This window comes from Stegodyphus dumicola, chromosome 10 (genome assembly GCF_044657685.1).
Source record: "Stegodyphus dumicola isolate Sdum_Otavi_A_Nest chromosome 10, ASM4465768v1".
Classification (NCBI taxonomy): Eukaryota; Metazoa; Arthropoda; class Arachnida; order Araneae; family Eresidae; genus Stegodyphus; species Stegodyphus dumicola.
Genome location: NC_140777.1, coordinates 11,085,033 through 11,106,112, shown reverse-complemented (window position 1 = coordinate 11,106,112; position 21,080 = coordinate 11,085,033). Strand labels below are relative to the sequence as shown.

The following is a 21,080-nucleotide window of genomic DNA, read 5'->3' as shown; positions in this document are numbered from 1 at the left end:
TTAAAAGCTGAAGGCAAAGATGGACTGGAATTCGTTAACTAGAACAGAAACATTTTTTTTGAGTGTTAAATGCCTCCAGAAAATCCAATTCACCAATGGAAGATGCTTTTTTGAATAATTTTGACTGCATAAAAATTGAAAGTGTGATTCTCGGACCAACAACGCTGGGCAACAGAGGACTTCTGTGTTTCCTTTTTCATAACCTATGCGTCATGTTCCTTAACCCTTTCCCAACAAGTTTTTTTTTTTTTTTTTTTTTTTTTTTTAACAACAGAACAATTTTGGTAGCATAAACTATGAGTAGGGCACAATAGAATGCTAAAACTAAGATGTTATATTTTTAGGAAAATTTTAAACACTGATTTAGGACTGCAAATTGGGTGCTGGATCTTGAAAATCGGGATTGTCTATTTCATCATCCAAATCAATATCTTTGTCATCTGACTCTTCTAAAATTTTTTTGATTTCTTCATTAGTAAGTCCTCAGCATCAAATCATTTTAGACTGAATTAATTTGTGCTTAAATTAAAAATAATAAGCAACTATTTCAAAAGTAACTGAAAAAGATAATATCAATGAAATGATCACATAGGACTGTTGAGACAATGCGTTCCCACTACCCAAGACGAGAGGGACACATATGTCCTGATAATAAAAACAGAAGTAAAACTTTGCCACTTACCAGTTTATCCGCTTCATGAGTAACTTATCTGGCCTTAAATTTATGGATCAATCAAAATTTAATCGAAAATATGTGGTATTTTCCAAAACTAAACTATTTATGTTCGTACCGTATGGAATGAGCTATTACAACACTTCAAAAATGCAAGAATTGCATTATGTACGGTAGTGCCATCTATGTTCTGTGAATGAAAATACCTTAAAAAATATTGGCAGGACTGGGTGGGAAAGTCTCCCATTAGACAGAGAAGCGTTTCTGTCCTAAAAGTATTTTTTGAAATTTACTTGGGACGTATGTGCCCCGTTAGGCGCAAAAGTGTTAATGCAAAATTTTCGATGTCGAGGAATGGATAGAGAACTTGAGACATGCAATTCTCTTCCATTGCTTGACATCTTGGTCACACGTAACACATCCAACTTCAGTACTACAGTTTACCATAAACCTTCATCAGTTTGCCTTCCACCACACTTCAAATTATGTCATCTAACTATACAAAAGTTAGCTTCATTTTATTTTTTTGTTTTCAGTGCACTTCAAGTTTGCTCCTCCAAATTGGCTCTTCATCAAGAATTAAATTATTTAAAAGCAGTAGCTATTGACAGTGGCTCTTTCCCGAACATTATTAATCAAGCAGTAATAAAATTCTCATCTCAACACACCAAAAGGCATGCTCTTGTTTTAGGAGATTATAAGAATTATGTTGTCATTCCTTTCATTCCATCAATTAGCTGTAAAATTGCATGTATTTTACAGAAATTTAACTTTCGGGTAGTTTATTTTCCTATCAATAAAATTCTGAGTTCCATACTCAAGGACCCCATTCCGGATATGAATTCCTGGAGTATTTACAGGATTCCTTGCCAGTGTGGTTTAATTTACATTGGTCAAACTAAGAAAACCTTAAAATTTTGCATTAAGGACTATGAAACATATGTTAGGAAAAAGGAAACACAGAAGGCCTCTGTTGCCCAGCATTGTAGATCCGAAAATAACACTTTCAGTTTTTCTGCAGCCAAAATTATTCAAAAAGCATCTTCCATTGGTGAATTGGATTTCCTGGAGTCATTTCACATTTAAAAAAAAGTCTTTCAGTTTTAGTTAACGACCCTAATTCCAATCCATCTTTGCTTTCAGCCTTTAAGGAAATTATGTTTTAGTTCTCATTTCATCAATTGATGGCACCAGTAGCATAACTCCTGTCCAGCCATTCTTAATTTATCTTATCTAATCACTATATCTTATCTCGTTCATTTGCACTTTGGCAGCTGAGGCTGATGGCTCGGTAAAACCATCGAAACTAGCCCTGTGAAAATTTACAAATGGAACGCTGATTTTTAGTGTTTGACTTCTAAATTAATCTTTGCTCATTTGACTTCTAAATTAATCTTTTGTACTGAGAAAGATAATTTAGCTAATATGCATTAAAGCATACATTCCAATTTATGTCACACTTCAACTTCCTTGCTTTCCGTTATTATAACAAATATTAAATTTAATTTTTCTACAACATTTTACGTGAAACTTTTTTTTAAGTAATCTTATCCACTCTTGCATATTAAATTGCATTTGCACACCCATATGTATATTAATATACAGTAAAAGGTCGACTATCCGGAAAATTCAGAAAACATGCCGAAGTCAAGATAACTGAGCATATAAAAATTACAATTCATGATAGAAAAGCCAAATAAATGGAAGAAAACATACATTTAAATTATGCGAGATACTGAAATAAAAAAGGGAATTCAAGACATAAACAGCAAAGTAAAACATCATATTTGATTATGAAATTCTGTCAACCAGGAAAATTGGGGAGATTTTGACAAACTTGCACCAGTCATTCCGGCAGAAGTTTGAATGAACAGATTGTTTATTTAGTTAATCAACGTCTACAAGTTACAGACATAACATATAAAAAGCTTAAATCCTCTTTTTATAATTTTTCAATTTGCACAGCCAATGGTAATACAGTTTCTTTTAAGTTGTACTTTTCTTAATGCCAGATTCCCATAAATTTGAAAACACTCTGCTGCATGCTGTTCTGGTGAAGACAAGTGCCAAATTTTAATCATTTTTTCAAAGTTGAAAAACTCACTTGAAAGTTGGCATGAAATGATGGCACAGAAGAAGTTAGCTCTTTTGATTCCACATCTTTATTCAATTCAAATGGCAAATCATTATTCTTTTAGATTCTTCAAGATTACATACATGATAGTAATTTAGACTTCGGATTAACTTTAATGGTAACTTAGACTTAGGATTAACTTTAATGGTAATTTAGACTTAGGATTAACTTTAAATTTGCTGCACCATACTATTCAAAGAAAGAAAGACAGACGGGAAGAGTGGCAGTAAAGTTCTTAATCAGCAGGAGGAGAAAAGCAATCTGATGAAAAATAGTGTGAACTCTTCATTTATAGTAGCGATTATGAAGCATACCAGAATGTTCTCGTAAGTACTGGTCTAGGGGGAAGATCTTGAAATTGCGGAAAGTTAATTAGAGGTTGCCTGTTTGCGTAGAGCAAAGCCATCATATTTTTTGTATTTACATATAAATAAAAGTCTAGTTTTCAGCACGTCATTATATAGAGAAAATACAATGGTCAATTTAAAATTTTTTTTATGTAACAAAGCCAAACAAGTTTGTAAAAAAATTCCAAAATTTATTTAAATTCATTTAAGCCTACATCATAAAAGTGGGAAACTTCTCCAAGAATAAAACTGTAGGTTAAACAGTTAGATAAAACACTGGATCAAAATTAAAATGTCACAATATTTCAGCTTGGAGCACACACACACACATATATATTATATGTATATATATATATATATATATATATATATTCTTTAGCAATGTTGTTCTCAACTAGTACTAACTGCACTAATCTGTGAGCAGAGTCGTAGCTAGAGTTTTTAGGGTTTTCAGCGCCAAGGGACAACTGAAGATTCCACGCCCCCTACTGCTTGCCAAGGATGGAAAACATTTAATTCTAAAATGTCCTAACATCAGTTTGGCACCCCTTGGATTCTGCGCCCGGGGACAGATGTCCCCCTTGCCCCTGTCCGTGAGAAGGCCATGTATTTTAATGAGAAACTAATAATTACCATCTAATGTATTATTGAGGAAATTATAATAAATCCTTTTTTTTCTCTTAGTGTGTTTTTGAAATTTGAATTTTTATCTTGCGTGCTTTTAAATTTTATTTTGTATGGTTGTAATTCCTTTTATGTTTCGTATTATGTGTTTCTACACACTTGTGAATGATCTTCTATCAACAACCATTGCTAGAAATTAAAAAAATTCTTCCTTTGCACTTTTTTATGCTTTTTTTCACAAGACCTCAGTTGTTAATATCATCAGAAGTTTTACTGCTTTTGTAATTATAAAAAAATTTAAATGCCTTCTTTTTGCCATAATAAATAATATTCTCTGTTAAAAATAACCATATTAATTATGTCATTAAGCCTGGCCTTGAGATATAGGTAGCAATACAGTCAAAAGTCATTAATTCGGACTCGTCGGGACTTCGGCGATTCCGGATTATAGATCATCAGTTTAAATCTCGTAAGATGGCATGCACAAATTCTAAAATTAAAAACATGAAACCGTAATTTATGAAATAAAGAACAATTATGATCTAAAGGGTATCAAAATTTACAGAAAAAAAAAAAGAAAAAAAAAAAAAGAAGAAGCTTAATATTTATTTGTTTACTTTATTAAACATTTCTTTCAATGTAAGTTGTTTCGTTTTATGTGATAATACTTTCTCTTTAATTCTATAAACAGACATGATTTCTTGTTCAGTTAGAAGTCCCGTAATTGCTGTGCCGAGAATACCGACTAACTTGTCAATCGAAATTTTTTTGTTTTCACTAACATCTCTGTCACCTTCTTCATGTCTTTATCCACTTTTTGTTTGACGGACATCGAGACATACTTTCGTTTTGTAGATCCTTCGGGAGCTCCAGAATCGGAAATTGACATAATCAAAAGTTCAAGTTTACTTTTATAAAATTGCTCTTACAGTCTACAAAAAATAATAAGCAGCATCCAATTCGAAGATTAAGGAACAACGCAATCATCAACATTAACTGAAATAGATAATTATATAATTTTAGCTTGCACCGTCCGTTATACATTAAACGCGCACGCGAAAACGTATTCTGCACTTGCGCACACGCATGTGCGCGTAAATGTCTTACGCGCACGCATAAATGCCTATGCGCATGTGTCAACGCGGCGCATGCACAGAAAGTTTTAGCTTTGAGGTCCGGATTATGGGTGTCCGAATTAACGACTTTTGACTATATAAGGTTTTGGAGAGTTCAGCCAAGTTATTCTTAAGAGTAACAATCTCTCAGAGAAGTTATAGGTCTAAAATTGTAATGCATAATACTCTGTCATTAAATGGAAGAGTTACGGAAACAGTTTTTGAGTCTAGCTTTCAATCTGATTTTCAAAAGAAAAATTCTTGACTCAGTATATAGATAGTTAAGCTAAAAACATTATAGTTGAGGATGAAAAAAAAAGATGCTGAATATGTGATGTTGAACACGTTTTCAAAGTCATTAAAATTTAGTAAAGGAAATGAATGTTCAATTATGAACATTCCAACTAAGCTCCAACAGATCCAGAAAAGAACTTTAAAAAAAATTTGATACTTTCTAAGTGCTTAAATTGCGCCAGAGACCGGCTCTGGTGCTTCTCAATGTTTAAGATAAATTACAATTCTAGCCGCAGCACACCGGAGCCCTAAATAAGATGAGCTCCGATACTTCTTTGTATAAAACTGAGCCACGATTTCAAGGAGAAAAATTAGAATTCCTAACGTTTTAGTTTAACAATAAGCAGACCTTGCAATACTCTATTTCCCTAGAAATATGAACTCATGAGAACATGAGACGTTTAAGTAAAGTCCTCTCACTCACATGCGGAAACCTTTCCCTTTAAGAAGGGCAATAAATTTGGGGGAGTAGTTTGTTTAGGAACATGTAAATTTCTCGCCATGTCATCGTATTTAGTGTATTGTTATCAATGGTTACAGTTAGTTATCCTCGCTGGAAGGAAAATTTGTGTTCCTGTATATGCATTAAGTGACAGCCAGTACAATAAGAGTGAAATACTGAAATAAACTGCTCAAGCACGTCCTATAATGCATGCTCCTATGCTCAAGCATTGTCTTCCCACAGTATTCACTAATGTAACCAAGTACCGGGGAGGGGCGAAAAGTCTAATTTACATTCATCCTTTGGAATTAGGTTATATTGCTTTACATTCATCCTTAGTAATCAGATTCAGGACTCATTTTACCCCGGACACATATCTGCTTGATGGCTATAATTATATCAGCAGAGAGCTGCGGTCAAAGAGAACATTCTCTCTCACCAAGATTCCCCTTCATTTTTTGTTTCCACCCATTCATACCCTCACGCCCTCATTCTGTTTCACCATGTTTTTAGCATTATTTGAATTTTCATCAGCTATACTTTAAATATATTTAATTTTTGTGATGATAAAAGAACTTTTATTGCCCCCTACGATCAGAGCTTAAATTGGGCTGGTGCTTCTTAGTTTTTGTAAATCACAATTCTAGCTGAAGCACACCGAAGCCTTAAATTAGAAGGCTGAAACACTTCTTTCATGTAATTGAATAACAATTTCAATAGAAATTTTATCTCGAAAATTATATTTTTTGCAATAAAATTATATTAAAAATTGCTTATTAAATTTTAATTTATCTCTTCACATTTAATTAAATTTTAATTATCTAATTTCAATAAATAATAATTAGTTATGTAATAATTATTGATTAAATAACAATTAATAAACATTAATTAAATAACGATTAATTAATTTGATAATAATTAACTATTTAATTTTAAAATTATTAATGAGTTTAATAGTCATTTTATTTATTTATTTACTCTTGTTCGCCTTTGCTGACAGTCTTCCATAGGGCTCCAGCACTTCTAAATTTAGAAATTAAGCCCTGCTTTCTAATGATCTTCACCTCACCAAAAAAAATCACAGGCTCGTTGGCAATTAATTTTCTATCAAGCTAATGCACAAAAGGCGACAGCCAGCTTACAAATGGCAGTTCACTAAGAATTGTATAAAAGAACAACCAATCAGTAAAATTAAAAAAAAAGAAAATATTGGTAATAAAACTTATATTTTTCAAGAAATGGTTTTTGTAGTTTAAAATTAAAAAAGGAAGAAACATTGGGAATAAAACTTATGTTTTTCTAAAAATCCTTTTGTAATATTTTTTTTTCCTGATGCTATGTATACTGATCTTTTTGAGTATCAGAGAATTGCATAAATCTGGCATCCTGCACACTTTCACTTTTGACATTGCACAGCAGCAAACAGCAAACATTTGTTATCAAGATACGGCTATCTTCAAACCAATTTTTGACCTCTATTCGAACACTTTGCATGCAATTTTTCATATTCCATTTCCATGAAAATTGGTCATTCATGATGCATAATTTTATTGAATGCGAATTTAGTACTGCCTGTTGGTGGGCAAAATGCCATATTTCTCCAGAAATGCAATACTTTCTTTTTCATCAGCCAGCAAACCCTGCAGTCCTATTATGTTTCATTCTGATAAATGCAAAAAGGAACACTAATCAGGAAAATACCAGTCACTGGACAATGTTCATGGAAGTTTATCAAATAATGGCTATCCCCAGAGCTTGAAGAGTAAGGGGGTAGAATTTCTCTGGCTGATATTTCGATCGGAGACATCTTTTTAGGACATTGCAACTTTGACCTATATTTTAGCCATTATCTTCAAAGTATTAATAAGATGATTGGTATTGCATTTTATTATTGATGATATACTTAACATTAGGTTTTATGGATGAAAACTGAATTTTTCTGTCAGGTTTGTCATCAAGTCTGTGATATTTATTTTTTATTGACACATACAGCTGAAAACTCAGTTATGTGTAGTTGCAAATGGTAGAAGTGCCAACATGGCCTTTTTGACAAATTAGAAAATTTATCTCTTACACTGCACCAGAATTCAACTAATAGCATTAATTTAAATTTTACTTGCAACAACGAATAAGATGTTAATTTAAATAAAAGTTGTGTATTCTTCTGATAACATGATCAGTTGACAATTAATGGGTTTTTAATGCAAAATTCACTTTGATATTTAATTTGATATTCATGTCGAAAGTACTCATTAAAAGCTTCACTGAAACCTCTAAGGTGCTGAATAATTTCTTCAATACGTATCTACCATATTTCTACCTCTTCCTCTTCTGAAAAACCCATAAGTTGTAAAGCTGTAAAATAAAAAGAGCGTGTAAATTACTCGGAGTGAATTCGTTCCATTGAGTGATTTCCATGGAATTCCGATGTCCCGTGGAACACAGTTTTAAAAACATTGTACTAAACAAACAGATTATACAACAAATAAATTTATAAACATGTTTAAGTAAGAAATTAGAATATTTTCTTATTTGAAAACTAATTCAAATGTTCATTATTTTTTATGTTTGTTAAGAGCACATGCAGGTTCTTAACTAATTGGTCTTGTTGCTTCAATACTTGATTGTGAGTGTATATCAAAAATCTATTCCAATTCTAAAATTCTTTTTTTTAAATATTCTATCTATTTGCTTATTCAGAAGCACAAGGAACTGTAACATTACTATACTTAATAATGATTCTATATTATATTTAGTTGCATTATTTGCAATTTAATAATGAACAAGGGACATAAAATACAATATATTTAAATACTCAATAATTCAATATATTTCTTTGTAATCCACTCATATCTGTATGTATATTAGTGTCAATATCATAGCTTTGATATTCTACAATTCATGCCAAAATTACCCAACTCAGATATTATTTTTTAACTCAAATCCTCATTTATATTATATCACACTAAAACAGAGGAAATGTTCATGTATTACTCACATTTCTGCACCTAGGCAATTGACTTGCCTAATGTAGTATGGCATCTCTGAGCTAGTTTTATTATTATAAGCATCTGCTTAATATCCAATATGTGTACTTTTTGCAATAAGAATTGCTGCCAACCTTTGTAAGAAAAACTTAGTAATTGTGTTGTATTTTATATGTGTTCGGTACGTGCTCAGTGATGATTACAAGATGTACACAAACATCGTTTATTCTACATTACTCATCTACTATTCTATATTACAGTTACGATTAAAGATAATAATAGATACAGTTACAGTTACATATATAACATCTCCCTTTTTTATAAAAAATAATAATAGTAGTAAAATTAAACATATTCTTTTAAATAATAAGGTTTCTTAACAGTCCTACCAGATCGAGTGACGTAGTTATGTCCATTTGAAAAATTTGATGATACTATACCTCTTTCACTATTTGGTGACACAACATTTCTGTTAGATTTTGAAGGACTTACAGGCACACCTAAATTTGTAGTGCTCCTACTATTTTCATGTATCTTGGGTTCATCTATAACTTCATTCTCATAGTTGTTTTGTATTGCAAACTCTTCCTGATTAGTTCCTTTAAGAAGGTCTCTTCTGTTCCTTTCTACAATTCTTCCATCTCTTCTTATAATCCTATATGAACGTGGTCTTTCTGCTTCTTCTATAATTTTCTCTCCTGTTTTCAGTGGTTTTAATGGTCTTGCATTCCTATCATAATAACTTTTTTGTAAGGTTTGTCTCTTCAGTAAATGTTGTTTATGGTCTTCATATCGTTTAGCTTGGACAAAATTCTCTTTTATAGGCATCAATCCATTTACTTTTCTTCCAAACATCAATTCTGAAGGTGACTTAATTTCATCTGAAATAGGAGAGTTATGATATTCCAGTAAAACTAAATATGGATCTTTGTTGTCAACTACAGCTTTTTCTAACATTTGCTTGACAGTTTGAATATGTCTTTCAACCATTCCATTAGACTGTGGGTATTTTGGACTTGAAGTTCTGGTTTCAAAATTCCATCTTCTTGCAAAATCTTTATATTTCCTGCAATTATATTGTGGCCCATTATCCGAATATACTATTTTCGGAATACCATATCTTGCAAAAATTGATTTCAATTGCTTTATCACTGCTACACTTGACAAATCTTCCAAATGTCCAATTTCAACATATTTGCTAAAATAATCTATAACTATTAGATAATCCCTTCCTTGAAAGTAAAAGAGGTCTGTTCCCAATACTTCCCATGGACCATTAGGTATTTCTTTAGATATCATTGGTTCTTTAGTATTAGCTTTTTGTAAACTTAAACATGTTTGGCAATTCAGTACCAAATCTTCAATTTCTTTGGACATTCCTGGCCAATATAATATTTCTCTTGCTTTGATCTTGCATTTTACTACTCCTAAATGACCATAATGAATTCTGCTTAACATATCTTTTCGTAAACTTCTTGGTACAACAACACAGGAATTTTTAAATATTAATGCATTTGCTTCTGATAGTTCTTCTCTGAAGTTAAAATATGGTTTTGCCAGTTCTGGAACCATACATTTTTCATCTGGCCATCCAGTTTTAATTAATTTTCTTAAAACTTGTAGTTCTTCATCTTTTTCTGTTTCCAGTTGAAAAACTTCCATTTTACCGTTAGACATTGGTATACATTCTACAACTAATCCAACATGAGCTTCTATTTCTCCTTCAAAGAAATCAGATCCTTTATCAGTGAATGATCTTGATAATGCATCCGCTATAAAAAGTTCTTTTCCTGGTTTATGTTTTATCTCAAACTGAAATAGCTGTAATCTTATACGCATTCTTTGTAGTCTTACAGGGCATTTGTTTAATGGCTTTTTGAAAATTGATTCCAGTGGTTTATGATCACTTTCCACAGTAATATTTTTTCCAAATATATACTGGTGAAATTTCTCACACGCAAATACAATAGCTAAAGTTTCCTTTTCAATTTGAGCATAATTCTTCTGTGTATCTGTTAATGCCTTAGATGCATATGCCACTGGTAAATTATTCTGCAGTAAGACTGCTCCTAGTCCTTCTTGAGATGCATCTACAGATAAAACTACTGGCATGTTTATATCATAATACTGTAAAACTGGTTTATTTACCAAGACATCTTTTAGTCTTCTAAATGCTTTTTCATGTGTTGCATTCCAGTTCCAGATAACTTGTTTTTTCAACAAATCTCTTAAACATGATGTCAATTCTGATACATTAGGTATAAATCTAGAAACATATGTAATCTTTCCTAGGAAAGTTTCTAATTCTTTCACATTTTTTGGTGGTTTTATATCTAGAATAGCCTTAATTTTGTCTTCATCTGGTTTTAAACCATCTTTAGAAAATATATGTCCCATATATTTCACTTCATTCAGCCCAAATTTACATTTATTTAAATTAAATTTAACATTCTTTTCTCTGGCTCTGTCCAACAACTTCTTTAATCTTGAATCATGTTCTTTTTTATCTTTACCCCAAACTAATAAGTCATCTATATATATTTGAACTTCTTCTAAATCACTAAAAATTTCAGAAAAACTTCTGTGGAAAACTTCTGGTGATGAACTCAGTCCATATGGCAACCTCAAAAAACAATATCTACCAAACGGAGTGTTAAATGTAGTAAATTCACAACTTGAATCTGACAGTTTAATTTGCCAAAAAAAGCTTTGTTTGCATCTAAAATACTAAAGACCTTTGCATTTGTCATTTGAGATGAAATTTCTTCAAAGGTTGGTATGTGATAATGTTCTCTCAGTATATTTTGGTTAAGGTGCTGAGGATCTAAACACATTCTTAAATTTCCATCCTTTTTCCTTACTACCACTAATGAATTCACGAATTCTGTTGGTTGGTTAACTTTCTTTATAATACCATCTTTTTCCATTCTTGCTAATTCCTTTTTTAATGGATTTAATAAGCTAAGTGGAATTTTCCTACAGGGTTCTATTTTACCAACAGCTCCTGGTTTTAATTTAATATGATATGTATATCCAGTTAAATTCCCAGTTCCTTTAAACAAATCTTGATATCCTTTTAAAAGTTCTGGTAACCTTTCATTAGAATCAGGATTTACTGTACAAATCCTTTGTATTAGGTTTAATTTTTGCATTGTAGGTAAACCTAAAATAGCTGGAACAGTTTTATCACATGCTACGACTTGAAATTCTATTTCATCCTTGTCCCCTTTCGATGTTTCACATAATAATTTAAATTTTCCAACTTTATCAATTGTAGTACCATTGTAATTATTTAAAGTGACTTTTGATTTAGTCAAACATTTCTCTCTTAAATTTAATTGTTTAAATTTAGGCAATGGTAGCACATTACACTGAGCTCCAGTATCCAACTTAACAAATAAATATTTAGATATGTTTACTTTTAGTTTTTCAAACCATTCGGTTTTATTTTTAGAAAATGGATTTATATCTTCTACTGACCCTAAAATATATTCATTACCATTATTATGTAACTCATGCTCTAAATTATTCTGTACAACATTAACATTTTTATAAGTGCACATTTTAGAAAAGTGATTTTTCTTTTTACAGTACAAGCAAATCTTATTATAAGCAGGACAGTTGTATAACTTATGAAAAGTTGCACATTTTCTACATGGTTTTGGATTACTGTACTTATTTCCTTGATAGTTTGAAGAAGATTTAGTACTTTGTTGCTTTTGTTTTACATGAAAGTCTTTCTTACAAGGCTGACGTTTTTCCTCTGAAGGTCGAAATTTATTACGTTTGATAGCTTCTATTTTATTTTCTTCAGTTAAAGTTTTCAGCTGAAGTTCTGCTAATTCAGAAGCTTTACACATTTTAATACATTTCTCCAATGTTAACTGATCTTCCCTTAATAATCTATCTTTGAGATTTTTATTTAGAATTCCACTTACTATTCTATCCCTTATTAAACTATCTTTTAATTCTGCAAATCCACAGTTGCTACTTAATTTCTTTAAATCGGTTAAGAAATCATCAAACGATTCACCTACATGTTGTGTTCGACAGAAAAATATATGTCTATCAACACTTTCGTTTGCTTTCGGTATGCAAAAATTTTCGAAAGCTTCAATTACTTTGTCAACATCCTTCTTATCTTCTTCACTTAAATTAAAAGTATTAAATTTTTCAAGTGCTTCTTCACCAATTATATGCAATAAAATAGCTACTTTAATTTCAGGTGATTTAGTAATACCACCAGACGCTAACATATAAATTTGGAATTTTTGTTTCCATTTCTTCCAATTTTCGCTTAAATTTCTTTCGAAACTTAGATTACTTGGTGGCTTTAATCCATCCATATTTAATTTAGGACTTTAAATAGTTTATATATACGTATTTTTAGCCACTTCCAATAAAAATAAACAACTCACTTACCAGCGATATAAGTTTCGATTTCACAGTAAACAACTTCCCATGATGTTTTTGTTTAGAACATCTTTACCGAGGCTGCATGGTTCTTCAAAAAAGATTTTCTTTTTTAATCAACAACGGGCTGCGCCATGTGTTGTATTTTATATGTGTTCGGTACGTGCTCAGTGATGATTACAAGATGTACACAAACATCGTTTATTCTAGATCGTTTATTCTGAATTGCAAAAGGTATCTATGACTAAACAGCTTTTATTTCATCCTATGGATCCTGTAAATTTCTTGATTGAGGATTCATTCTTCCACTGTACCAAGGTAGTCCTAAATATCTTGAATTTGGTTGGTTATGGAGCAGCTTAAGTAGCCAAAGGAGTAGCTTAAAGTCTTTAGCATTCTTTTCAAACTATTTGCTGAGAATTCTAGTATCACAGCTTGAAATTCATAGATACTTTGCCATTCAGCTAAAAAATCTTGATCTTTGGATATTCCTAGTCTGTGATTATTAAGAGCTAATCATTTACACTTAAGCCATTGAAAGCATTAGCTGACTCAATCATTCTATCATAACATATTCAAAAAATAATGTTGTTTTCTCCAGTTTATCACAGCCATATCTAGGTATCTATTCTCAAATGCTTTATTCCTAATACACAATTTCCACTGCAATATTATATATAAATCATGGCTTTCAAAGAAAATTACTCTTTGCCTTTTGGTCAGGGTGCAGTTTCTGCAAACTGATTAACCTTCTTTGCAACACACAGCTGTCACCATGAGTATTGCCACTAAATTGGTTCTGAACTCAGTGTCTCGTAGGTTATTTTGCATGCCTAGGTTAAAGGCCTTCCAGTGGCCTTTTACTTAAGTTGGATGGCTAACTGAGCTACATTAGCTCATTAGTTAATTCTAATCAGCTGTTCCACTTATTATTCATTTCTGTATTCAGTGAAAGGGAAAACTCCACAGTCAATGCATTATCAAAGCTGTCTCATTACACCATACTTAGTTCTTTTACCACTATATCTATCAAAGTATTAAAAAAATCTATTATTTCTAAAATGCTAACATCCCTGACCTGATAACTGACCATAAACCTTTTTCTAATTTTGATAAATTATATGCTCTTTGGTATGTATTGGTGAAGTACACTCCACCATTTTTAGTGGTATGTGACATCTGCTTTGGGTTATAATAAGAATAAATTTTCACTCAATCCTCTATATCTTGGTAGCAATATTTATGTTCTTGAAATTTAGTTGATGCATATATGTTGCATATCAACTTGGTTCTGCACTTTTGCCCTCTTAAAGCATTCGTTCATTACTGTCAGCAAATATTTACATAGTATCTAATACTCTTAGTATTAGTATTGTGTCATTAGATCATCAGTATTGTTAATGCATTGTGCAACATGTCATATTTGGATTTGTAGAGGTCTCTAATATAGTTCTGCATTACATCATACCATGCAGATTGAATTCTGGCTTATTATTCGTATAAATTTTGTGATGGCAGTATCTTGATAAAGTAGTCTGTAGCATCCCAAAGGTTTTCAGTTGAAGACAGGTCTGCCCATGTGGCTGGCTACGGCAGTGTCCATAGTGGGAAAGTAAGACTTTTAAGATGTTGTATAGAACCGAATGTTGTAGGATTGGTAGAGTCATTCATAAATGGCAGGGTTACAAATAATTGAAGGACCTCGCATCTGTGTACCTGTGGACTGTCAAGGTCCTATGATAAAAATTAATGGTGATCATGTATCATGTGAAAATCACATATTTTTGCATACCATGATACCCATCCTTCTAGACATGTGACAACAAAATTTTGTAGATTGGTGCTGACTATGTTGTTCTTGCATGTAAATACATTGGTCATCCAGACCATGTTGAGACTCATCATTAAAGATTACATGGTTGCTTGATGCTATCATGAAGATACATTACGATCTATATTAACATTGCTATGGCTTCAGAGGCAGTCATCATAATGATTTGCATTTCTATAATACAGTGGTATATATCAATCTGTCATGGAGAATTTCTGGTACTCGAAGAATCCTGTATGGAGGAGATCACTGCTGACCGAATATCTGCAGCTAGAACACATTGAGCAGCTCATGCATGGCTACTTTAATTTTCCATAAAATAATGTTTATTAAGTTCACTCTTCAAAACTTTACACGTTTTGAGTACATGCTTTCCCGAATCATACCTTCCATAACTTCCTAAACCAATTCCTGCTAACAACTTGTGACACTAACAGCTGTGTGACTGGTAATTAGCACAATACAGCAAAATGAGCTTGATGCAGTACATCCCTTTTCGAATGTGTGCAGCTGTTCAGATTGCTCTCAAATTCATCTCAAAGACATATTACATTTTAAAGCAATGGTTTTAACACAACAATGCTGTCAAAATAAGAACGGCACACTGAGAGGATATTTTAAAGTGTGACAGAAATTATGATAACTTGCTGACATGACCAAAGAGAGAATACATACTTTCTAAAAAGAATCGCATACATTTTTATTCTTTGTTGGGTACTTTGTTAATTAATGTTAAATTTTTTTCCAGCAATTCAAAATATGTTAGTTTAGAATAATGAAGCTGTCTTCGTGGAAGCATGTTTACACAAATTGTAATATACTTTGGTAAAAAATAAATGCCTAGTAAAATATGCATTAAGTTTTCCTCTTCATGTTTTTTACCAAGCATATTTGTTGTTATTTAAATTAACATTACTATGATTTTTATTAAATTATTGTATTTGGGAAACAATTGTTATATATTTCAATTTTTTATTTATTTTTCAGCTTACCTGTTATTTTGCTGCTAGAAAATCTAAAACAAAATGGAGCTGGATGTAATAAATAGTGTGTCAAACAACAATATGAATATATCAACAGAAGCTTCTGTTATGCAAGATACTGTACCTGTTGTCAGAATGGAAAATGTATCAATTCTCTCATCAGAGAGTGGTAACTCTGTTACTTCAGACTTGTCTGCTGCCCAGTTTATAAATGTTCCATTTCTGCAAGAAGGATCTATTTCTGGGTCTGATACTCAACCTAGTTACATTCTTGCAACCAGTGCAGATGGAAATACTATTCTTCTTGATGCCTGTCAGTTAACTATGCTGTCTGAGCAAACTATCCCATTATATGATGGAACTAATCTTTTCCATGTAGCTTCTGAAACTTCTCAAGCATCTGATGTTAATATTAATAAAGAACCTGGATTGCCTTCAGAAGTGGAATACTCTAATTCAGTTCCACTTCAGAATGAGGAAGCTGCAAGAGAGCCTCTTCCTTCTCAAATTAATGATGAAATTTTACCACCCGATCGAAAGGTGAGACAAATTTGAACTGCAGCCATTTTTTAATTAAAACCTATTATTATTGGAGTTTTAGGATGTGTATTTTACAGGAAAAAGGTTAAATAATACTTTAATTTTCCATAAAATAATGTTTATTAAGTTTATCTGTAACTTTAATTAAGTTTAATAGATTTGCTTTTTTCTAAAAACTAATCAGTCCTAATTTATGCTTGAATTGTTTCAAAATCATTGTTTCTCTTTTAGCTAGTGTAATCAAAAAAAGTTATTTTATTAATAAAGCATTTAACTACTAATTAACAGTTTGAAAAATCTACCTATGTTATTACTGCCAGAACTAATTTTGTGTAAATAAAATTCAAAACTTGTTACATTTTGAAAGATAAAAAGTAGTCTTATCTTCAGTAGCAATTAATCCTAATTTTGCTGTGTGTAGAATGTATATGCATTTTACTATAGAAAACACAGAAATAATGGGAGGAAAGCAAAGTTATGAGTTAATTCTCATAATTCAAGATTGTATTAATACTCTGATCAAAGTAGGAGAAAGAAAGAAATGTTAGGAGCTAATTCTTGTGTCTCAATCAATAAAAATTGTCAGATTTTTTCTATCATAATTGTCATATCATATGTATAAATAAAAGAGAATTTTTAATTGGCTTTCATTGAAAGCAATCATTATAATATTGTTATTGCTTCCTTTCACTGGTTATACTATTATTTTAATTGTACCAAGACTTTGAATATACTTGACAGCTGGAATCATTTACTTCAAAAGTGACTTAATTAGTGTAACATAAAAATGGAAGAGGAATTTATTAAAAGCAATCCTGGAGAACAAACAATTTTAATTGTACCAAGACTTTGAATATACTTGACAGCTGGAATCATTTACTTCAAAAGTGACTTAATTAGCGTAACATAAAAATGGAAGAGGAATTTATTAAAAGCAAAAATAATCCAAACTATTAAGCAGAATGAATGTTATTCAGGTAACTTGGTAGTGAGATTTGGTTGAACACTAAAGAGCCAAAACATTATGTACTACCTAATCAAAAATGTATTGTGTGACCTTTGACCTGCAGAACGGCTGCAATTTGCATGAATGCCACATATTCTTAGTAAATGATTGGAGACAGGTTGTATCAAATGTCTAAGCAGGGGTTGCACACAGTTGAGATATTCCGACATGGTGGTGTTTGAGCTTAGAGTTGCCACTCCATGACATCCCATGTGTGCTCTATCAGGTTAAAATCTGCCAAGTTAGGTGGCTAGGCCATTAACTGGAATTAATCCTTATGCTCCTCGAACCACTCCAACATAACTCGAGCCTTGTGACATGAGGCATTGTCCTGCTGGAAGATTTCATTTTCAGTTGGGAAGACAGATGCCATGTAAGGGTGCAACTGATCTGCTGTTATGTTCAAATAGTCTGGAGCTTTCATAATCTGTTCTGTTGTTATTGTGTTGCAACTTCTCTCATATGTGTGATGGCAACATCAGAACAAGCGCATGAAATACATTATGGCAAGGACAGCAATATTTCACCTGTTGTTGGAAAGAGCCTTGAGCACCATACAGGTGACAGTATGACTTTGCTCAGTTTTGCCCTCAGTTTTAATAGAGAGCACCCGGGGAGGGGGGTCCAAAGGTCTCTACCCCTTTTCCTCTACCACCAACACCTCGAGAGGACTTTTGGCTCGCCGCATATTTAGAGTGCCCTTCCCCATGCTGCACAGACACTATGCATTTACAAACATTCATGCCTTTTCTGGGATTCGAACACAGGCCCTTTGGAATGACTGTCAGCATCGCTGTGACTATTCACCAATAAAACGGCATATCCTGCCACGACCATCGATGTGATAATGAGAAATCACGATTCATCCATCCATCCACTTATCCATGGTCCAATTTCAATGTTCCCGGGCTCACTGTAGGCGTAGTAGACAATGATGCTTAGTCAACAGAGGCACATGAGTGGGATGTCTGCTGTGCAGTCCCATATTTAACAGTGTCAGCTAAGGCATTGTCTGGCACTGATTTTATTGTACCATGTGAGACAGTTTCTGACATCCTTTTTCTTTGATGAAGCATTGATGTCCAGCATCTTTGCATCTACTGCTAGTTTTATTGTCATTTATCTACTTTCATAAATACTAACAACTACAGATTGTGAACAACAGGCATGCAGTTTCAGAGATATTCGTTCCAAGTCTTCCAAGTGACCTTTACACTCTGCCCTCCATCAAATTATCTCAGATCAGCAGGCTTTCTCATCATTTGCAAAAGTAAGAGCAAGAATGTTTCCTTATGGTGAATTACAGTATTTACAAGTTTTCGGCCCGAGTACCTTTACTCAGAAATTTTTAACCCTACTGGGTAAGTCTTAGTGGATCTTTTGTTAAGTTGAAAATAGTAATCTTCCTTAGTGAAGATAGTGTGGTGCCATCTATTTGTCAAGTATGAAGCAATTATTAGACAATGTGATAGGCATGGTATAGTGATATAAAATTTTTAAGAGATGATGATAATGCATATTATACATAGATGAAAAATATTTACAAGGTTCTTGAATAATTTTTGTTAAAACAAGTAATAAAGTTTGACTATAGTAAGCTAATTGTAGAGTTTGCTCTAGTCATGTGAGTCACGTGAAAAACGATTCAATACAATGCTAGTAAATAAACTTAATTTTGACAAAATGAAAGTAAATAAATTCTTCAGTAAATAAAAATTACAAGTCTTTATCTTGCTTGCACAGGGAAACATAAAGTCTTTTAGTCTGCTTAAGATATATACAATATACATAACATAAGATACATACACATAAGGACATAAGATGTATACAATATTTACATGATGATTTGTCTATTTCCAATTGTTGTTGTAAAATATAGTTCTTAGCCAAGATTGTATGATGCTGTGATCGTAAGATCCAAGATATTGTATGACTTGATAGCTGTGGTTGTCACATTTGAGGTGGAAATTTCTGGTGGTCTTTTTAATTTCTTCATTGATGGTATTAATTTTAAAACTTTTTCTGATAACTGTATTGCGTATGAACGAAGGAGATTTAGACATTATTTGGTGGTGGATATTTTGTTGACTTTGTAGCTTTGACCTATGTGTGTTTGCTGTAGCTGCCCAGGCTGGTACTGCGTAAAAGACTGTTGATCTGATAGGCTATAGACAGATGAACCTTTTTGTTGTTGGTTGAAGTTGTGAATTTCTTCCTAAGATCGGATAAAGTGCCATAAAGGCTTTTTGCGCTTTTACTTTGATGTAGTCAGTGTGAAATTTGAATGTGAGCCTTTTGTCAAGATAAACTCTGAGATATTTAACATGGTTAACTTTTGGGATGCTTACATTATTTATTTTAATATCTTCAAAATTTCCTTGATGAAATTTCTTGCTGAAAAAGATGACTGTGGATTTTTCTATATTTATTTTAATTTTCCATTTATTGAAGCACTCGATTATTTTGTCTGTAGATTCTTAGAGTTTGATGAGGGCGATGTGAGGATTCATAGATTTGCATAATAAGGCAGTACTATCATCCGCATAACAAGCTGTTAGGGCACAATCTATTGTGGGTAAATCATTGATAAATGCATTAAAAAGTTTGGGGAAGATAATCGCTCTTTGCAGTGTGCTGGCACTAATTTTTCTTGTAGAATAGAGAAGGTTATTAATCTGGGTTTGAAGTGTTCTGCTTTTGAGGAAATCCACAATTATTATTACAATTTCAGGAGGAAATTTGTAGTTAATGAGTTTGATAAGGAGAGCATCGTGCCATACCTTATCAAACACTTTCTCTACATCAAGGAAGAGTCCCACCACTGATTCTTTTTTATTAAAACATCCCCCGTTGAACTCAATTAGTCTTGTAATTTGATGGGTAGTAGAAAACCCGGCTCGATTCCTTACCTTCTCCAGCAGCAGTTAATTACCATTCCCACTTAATCACATGACCTCCATGTCATCCAGATGAGTTCATTGAAAAATGTGGGGATGATTGCAATGTTTTGGCTCAGTGTAAGTTTATATATAGAGAGATACTGTATATATTTATCTGTCTCTGTAAAGAGAGACAGATAATGTGAATATATATATATATATATATATATATAAAGAGAGAGAGAGAGAGTGTGTAAGTGTATTCTATCTGTATTTATAAAGACATACAACTAGATAGTTATAAAATATAAATTTAATTACATGGTAATTAAATGAAATTTTAAGTTATATTTATGAGTTTTATTATAAAGCAAATGGGTCTTGATGTATCATTGCCAAGTTAGGATATTATTATATACTAATTTTATTTCCTTGAAATATTTCAGGGTCCTCACAAATGTTCTTTTTGTGGCCAAGAATTTGCCTTAGCAAAGCAGTTGCACCGGCACTGGAAAGTCCATGCAGAAGATAAGCCAAACAGATGCACTGAATGTGATGCATCATTCAATGAGCGATTTAATTTAATTTTACATCAGGCCACACATTCTACTTCTGATCCAACTTGCCCTGAGTGTAACAAAAAATTTGCTAGGATGGCAGGCCTTAAATCCCATCTTTTAATGCATCAAATTGAAGAAAACCTTGTTTGTACTGAATGTGGACATGAATTTAGCACTCAGGTATGTTTTCATAAGCATATTTAAAAATTGATACTTATGTGTTAGCCAAGCACAAGTAATAATTCACAAATA

At 32.2% G+C, this 21,080-nt stretch overlaps 1 protein-coding gene across 1 annotated transcript in view; it reads left to right on the top strand.

Annotated features, from left to right (window-relative positions):
- Window positions 1–21,080, top strand: part of LOC118204476 (zinc finger protein 236-like) — a 90,005-nt gene that overhangs the window by 9,202 nt on the left and 59,723 nt on the right. Inside the window, exons 2-3 of the mRNA XM_085824621.1 lie at window positions 15,848–16,383; window positions 20,715–21,008. Of these exons, the coding sequence (XP_085680747.1) occupies window positions 15,886–16,383; window positions 20,715–21,008 (792 nt within the window). The 5' untranslated portion in view covers window positions 15,848–15,885. The remainder of the gene's footprint in view (window positions 1–15,847; window positions 16,384–20,714; window positions 21,009–21,080) is intronic.